This window comes from Fukomys damarensis, unplaced genomic scaffold (genome assembly GCF_012274545.1).
Source record: "Fukomys damarensis isolate Sample0158 unplaced genomic scaffold, DMR_v1.0_HiC HiC_scaffold_16, whole genome shotgun sequence".
NCBI classification, from domain to species: domain Eukaryota; kingdom Metazoa; phylum Chordata; class Mammalia; order Rodentia; family Bathyergidae; genus Fukomys; species Fukomys damarensis.
The window spans coordinates 103393111-103399259 of record NW_022900928.1 but is presented as its reverse complement, the minus strand read 5'-3'; the positions used below and the strand labels follow the sequence as shown (position 1 = coordinate 103399259).

General features: G+C 35.6%; 1 protein-coding gene across 12 annotated transcripts in view; it reads left to right on the top strand.

Annotated features, from left to right (window-relative positions):
• Window positions 1-6149, top strand: part of Ica1l (islet cell autoantigen 1 like) — a 106716-nt gene that overhangs the window by 26695 nt on the left and 73872 nt on the right. For all 12 annotated transcript variants that reach the window (XM_033764548.1, XM_033764547.1, XM_033764545.1 and 9 more), the window contains 3 exons: window positions 868-991; window positions 2706-2904; window positions 5251-5376. In XM_033764548.1, the coding sequence (XP_033620439.1) occupies window positions 868-991; window positions 2706-2904; window positions 5251-5376 (449 nt within the window). The remainder of the gene's footprint in view (window positions 1-867; window positions 992-2705; window positions 2905-5250; window positions 5377-6149) is intronic.

Genomic DNA, 6149 nt, shown 5'->3' with positions numbered 1-6149 from the left:
ATATATATATATATGGAGAGAGAATGTTCACAAAATAGAAGTTAATAAAGTAGGGAGAAGTTAAAAGAACTGAATTTTTAGAAAATTAAAATTTAAAAAAGACATGCAAAGTAGAAGTTCACTGTTTTCTTTCCCTTCTTTCGCTTTTTGGGGGTGGTGCTAGACCCTGAACTCAGCTGGATGTTCACCTTGTACATGATGAGCATGTGTTTGACTATTGAGCTACACACCCAACCTCCCATATTTTTATTTTTAGATTTCACAGTACTATATACTCAACTAAGTTAGTAAAAGTCTCTATACAGTTATTTTCAGTTACTTCACTTCTTACAGTGCAGATAGACTATTTAGGGACTGCCTCTAGTCCATGGCCCATCCTGAATAGTTAAGTGTACTGATGATAACTTTTAAGGTTTCTGCAGCAGAATTGTGGGCCTCTGTGGGTACAATATAAAGCATGGGAAACCAAAGCCAGGATAAGAGTAACAAACGAGTTAACAATTATAAGTAGAAAAATAAATACTTTATAAAAGGCAATGATCAGAAAATATATCTCTGTACGCTTGAAATGCATCATTTGTGGCTTTCTTTTATTTTTTAATTAATTACTTTTTGTTGCTAAAGATCAGTTTTCAAATCAAAGCAAGATCTATGTATTCCCCGCTTAAAAGGCAACTGGGAAGTGCTTGTTAAAAAAAAATCACAATCTCTGTAACTGGAGCCCAGGAATGTATGTTTTTTTAAGTCTCTCTTCTTCCCCCAGGTAATTCTTATTATAGAGTGTTATTGCTGTGATCATTTTAGTTGTGTATGTACATGTTAAATGATAAAATGGAACAATTAACAATACTTTAATTTTTTTCTTAGTTATATCAGAGGAAGAAAATGAACTAGGGCTCTTTTTAAAGTGTCAAGCAGAACGGGATGCATCGCAGGCTGGCAAAATGATGGATGCCACTGGCAAGGCACTCTGTTCTTCGGCCAAGCAAAGGTTTACCATGGCTTTCATCATCTTTAAATCTGTAATCATTGTGACAATTTTGACATATGTACTTAAATTTTACTCTTTTTGTTTGTTTGTTTTGGTTTGGTTTTTTTTTTGTACTGGGGATCGAACTGGGGACCTTGCGCTTGTGAGGCAGGCAATGGAACAACTGAGCTAAATCCCTGGCCCTTAAATTTTTTTGTTTTGTTTTTTTGAGACAAGGTCTCACTATGTAGTTAAGACTGACCTGGAACTCACTATGTAGTCCAGGCTGGTCTCAAACTCACAGTGATCCTCCTGCCTCGGCCTCCGGAGTAGTGGGATTACAGGCATGCACTACCACGCCCAGCCCCTAGCACTTAAATTTTACATTTGGAGAGGAAAGGTCACTGATCATCCCAATAAAGAGTTATTACAGTATGCAACTTTGTGATGCCTAGCTCTTAATTATTAATTTTGTATTCAAAAGAATTATTTAAGAGCCAGGCGTGGTGGCGCACGCCTGTAATCCCAGCACTTGGGAGGCTGAGGCAGGAGGATCGCTGTGAGTTCGAGACCAGCCTGGGCTACATAGTGAGTTCCAGGTCAGACTCAACTACACAGTGAGACCCTGTCTCAAAAAACCAAAAAAAATTATTTAAAAATTGATGTTCTTGGTTGCTTAATTCCTAGAAATAGCTTTATGTCTGCATTTTTATTTCATAAGTGTTTTAATGTAGCAGAGTTACACTATGGCTAATTTAAAAAAGATTTTCCTTTCACTTTTTTTTTCCTTCAGTAGTACTGGGAAGTAAAACCAGGATCCTTTTGCATGCTGGCCAAGTGCTCTACTACTGAGTTACATAAATTCATAAATATATCTGCTACACAGACTCTCCTGTAATTTTTAAGTATAGCCAAAATCTTTGTATTTTAGAAGAATGAAAACAAGCTGAGCATGGTGGTACATGCCTGTAATACTAGCATTTGTGAGGCTGAGGCAGGAGAATCTCTACCTGGGCTATATAGTAAATTAAAGTCCAGCCTGAACTACATGAGGAAACCCTGTCTTGACTCCTTCTCCCCATGACAGAAAGAAAAAAAAGAATAAAAGAAAATAGGCCTTCTCGGGCCTGTAATGATGATATTCAACTTTGGTGGCTTTATTTTGAAGTTCCACATCAGTCCATATTGAAGGAAGTAAGAAAGAGATACTACAGGGCCCTCTAGGGCCACTAAGTCAAAAGCAGAGGAGAGGAAATGGATTTGATTTGTTTCTTAAATACTTGTTTTTTTTCTCCTTATCTTTACCTGGTAAGAACTCCATGCTCATTAACTCTAGTATTTTATCTGCTCTTCTAAACCCAGATTTTCCTACATTTGTCAAATGAAAGGTTTTCTACCATATGAATTGGATACTTTATGAATGTAGGTCCTTTCTTATTCTCAGAACTCTTCTAAATGGAAGGTTAACTTGGCAGAATATGTGTACATGGATTAATATTCCTAATATAAAAATTATGTTTTTCTTATAGCTAAAAAAGAGGATAGAATTATCTTTAATAATTGAAAGTTGGTTATATAATCTTTATTTTAAGCTTTCCAAATCTCTTTAGCCATCTTATTAATTTCCTATTTGCAGACCCATGTTTATAGGAAATATGCTCTATGATTGAGTTAAACTCTTATTTTGTTTCACTTAGGGGATATACAACTTTGCTTTTTACCTCTCTGCCACTAGATTAGCTTTGTGTAGTCCTCTGTCTCGTCTTAAGCAAGAAGTAGCAACATTCTGTCAAAGAGCTGTGTCTGATACGTTGATGACAATTAATCGGATGGAGCAGGCACGCACAGAATACAGAGGAGCTCTGCTGTGGATGAAAGATGTATCTCAAGAACTGGATCCAGATACTTTAAAACAAATGGAAAAGTTCCGAAAAGTATGAAAATATATTCGTTTCCTTTTCTTGATACATAAAATATGGAGCTGATGCAGAATAATTTAATGAAGATTATAATATTATTTTTAAAATCTGTTTTATTATAAATTCTTGGTTGCTTGAAGATTTTGGTTAAGGTATAAAAGGTCATGTTTCTATTTTTAAGTCTTTGGCATTTCCCTATCAACCTTTGTTATGAATTTTTTATTCACCTCATAATAGATCTAAGTACACTTATTTTCCTTTTTTGGTGGTACTGGGGACTGAATCTAGAGGTATTCTACCACCGAGCTACACCCCAACCCCTTTATATTTTTCATTTTGAGACAAGATCTCACTAAATTGTCCATGCTAGCCTTAAACTTGTGTTCTTCCTACCTTAGCTAGGAGTATGGGTGTTGTATCACTGTGCCCCAGTTCTGTTTATACTTAAAATATTACTTACCAGTGGGCCAGGGATTTAGCTCAGTGGTGCCGCTGCCTGCCTTGCAATCACAAGGTCCTGTGTTGAATCCCTAGGTACAAAAAAAAAAAAAATTGCTTATTTGGACTTTTAACAATTATTTGCAGGAAGAAAATAGTTATTATTGAGGAAAAATACATACTTTAAGTAAAAACTTTTGTAAAATTATTATTCTAAAGAAAAGTGGCTATCACATTTTTATTAATGAAATAAAATTTGAATTAATCAAATATTTCATTTTGTCAAGTTTTTTCATTTTATCACAATATAAAATTTGACCACAAACCTTGTAAGTAACTATTTGTGGACTTTTTTTGCTAAATAAATTCCTCATTATAAATTATAGCCCCTAGATTTATCATATATGGATATTAACATTAATTTCAGATTCATTTAATAAAGACGCTATTATAAGACTTGTAATTTACCCTTTGCCAGCTGTTGTAAGTGGTTTTTCTCACTGATTATTCCCAGCAGGTTGACCACAACCACCTCTTACTCTCTTTAATAAGTTAGAATTCAGTCCAAGGGAGTGAGTGATTGCACAACATTCTGAATGCACTAAATGCCATTGAATTTTACACTTTAAACGGTTAACTGTGTTTTTTGAATTTTACCTTAATTAAGGAAAACAAAAGAAAACAAGAATATAATCCAGGGCCAGGGATTTAGCTCAGTGGTCCCGCCTACTGCCTTGCAAGGCCAAGGTCCGGACTTCCCCAGTACCAAAAGAAAAAGAGAGAGAGAGAGAGAGAGAGAGAGAGAGAAACAGAGAGAGAGGGGGGGGGAGGGAAGGCGGGAAGGAGGGGGGGAGAGAGAGAGAGAGACAGAGAGAGAGAGAGAGGGAGAGAGAGAAAGAGAAAATATACAATTCAAATTCCTATCTGGACCAAAAATCTGTGTGATGTGAACCAGCCTTGGCTTGTTCTTGCTTCCTTCCTGTGCTCCAGGAAGAATATGCTCTGCCCTATTCCTTCCTCTTTTCTACACTTGATAATTTGTTTACCCACTCCTGGGACCTTTGTCCTTGATGTGCCCCCCAGAGTTAGCATGGCCTGCTCGTCATCTTTTTTTTTCTGTTAAAACCTTAGTGAGCATAAAGCCTTCCCTGGTCATTTTTTTAAAAAAGTAGTCACCCATTTCTATTTCTGTTCACTTATTCACTGTCTTTGTGACCTGAGATTATTTTATATATTTATATAGTTCTTTTTTCCTGTGCCTCCTTTCCCAAGGATGGTGGGTGAAAACACTGTTTTGTAGGTATTCTAGTACCTAGAGCAGTGGTTTGTGCAAAATAGACACCTTATGAATATTGTTGACTGAATAAATTTAAAAGGTGAGTGTTGTGCTCACTTCGGCAGCACGTATACTAAGAGTTGAGTGTTTACCTGGTGATATCTAACTCACTCTAGATCTAAGAAATATGCTTGTCTTTAAAATTATAAATATCTGGGCTGTGGATTTAGCTCACTGGAGCCACCGCCTGCCTTGCAAGCTCAAGGTCCTGAGTTCAATCCCAAGTACCAAAAATAAATAAAATTATAAGTATCTCCATGATTCAGAAATACTGCTTTCCACCATTTTAATTAGGTCCCCTTTCTATTTATTCCTTTGCTCTTAGATAATTTGGAATATTTTTCCTTATGAGATATATAATTTCCATCTGTCTTCTCATATTAAAGATATCTACTGGAAAGAATTTCCTATAATCGATGAAAGTAACCAAAAACTTCATTATTAATCATGGACTATTAATAATACAGTGAAAAGTAATTGTATTATTTATTAGAATTCCATATGTGTGAAAATATTTGTTATGAACCTGTGTGGTATATTTTTATCTGTATTACTGACAATAATAATTAACATTTTTATGATTGCAGGTTCAGATTCAAGTGAGAAATAGTAAAGGTTCTTTTGACAAGTTGAAGAAGGATGTTTGTCAGAAAGTGGATTTGCTTGGAGCTAGTCGCTGCAATATGTTATCTCACTCACTCGCTACCTACCAGGTACCCACCTCCATGGTTAGCATGTCCTTGTTGTAAAGATGAGTGGTGAGATTCCTTTTTAAAGCTGGCTAAAGTGTGCCAGAAATTATATAATTGATCATGTTTCTTTGACTGTGCTATAATTGGCTTACTGAGGTTATAACAGAGAATAATAAAGTTCTAAACTAAGAAAAACCTTAGAGATTGTCTATTCCAGTAACTCATGTTACCCTCCTTGGTGTCCTAAGAAGGAGAGAGACTGAGGGACCATCTGAAGTTAAAATGAGAATGCTGTAGAGGCTAAATACAAGGCCCATTAGCCCCAGTTCACTCAGAGCTGCTCAACTTCTGGTTTTGAACATCTCCATGCAATTTCATTTGAAGCAAAGATACTGTGGCCCAAAGAATTTGAAAGCTTTTCTATCATTTAATAAATGAGGAAAGTGAAACCTATGGGAATGAAAGTAAATGGCAAGGTTGAGTTTAAAAAATATTTTTTCTAATTCTAGGTTTTATGTTCTTTTCTTTCTGCCAAGTTGCCATTTTTATACACTAATCTCAGAAATCTCACTTGTGCTTACATTATCCTGTTATATATAGATAATATACAATTAATAAGTTAGACATTAATAAGTAGTAGTTACCTTAACATATATTTGTAAATAGCAAAATGTAATAACCTATACCTGTATAAGAAAAGAACAGGGCCAGGGATTTAGCTCAGTGGTGCTGCCACCTGCCTCACAAGTGGAAGGTCCCGAGTTTGATCCTGGTACCAAAAAAAAAAAAAAAAA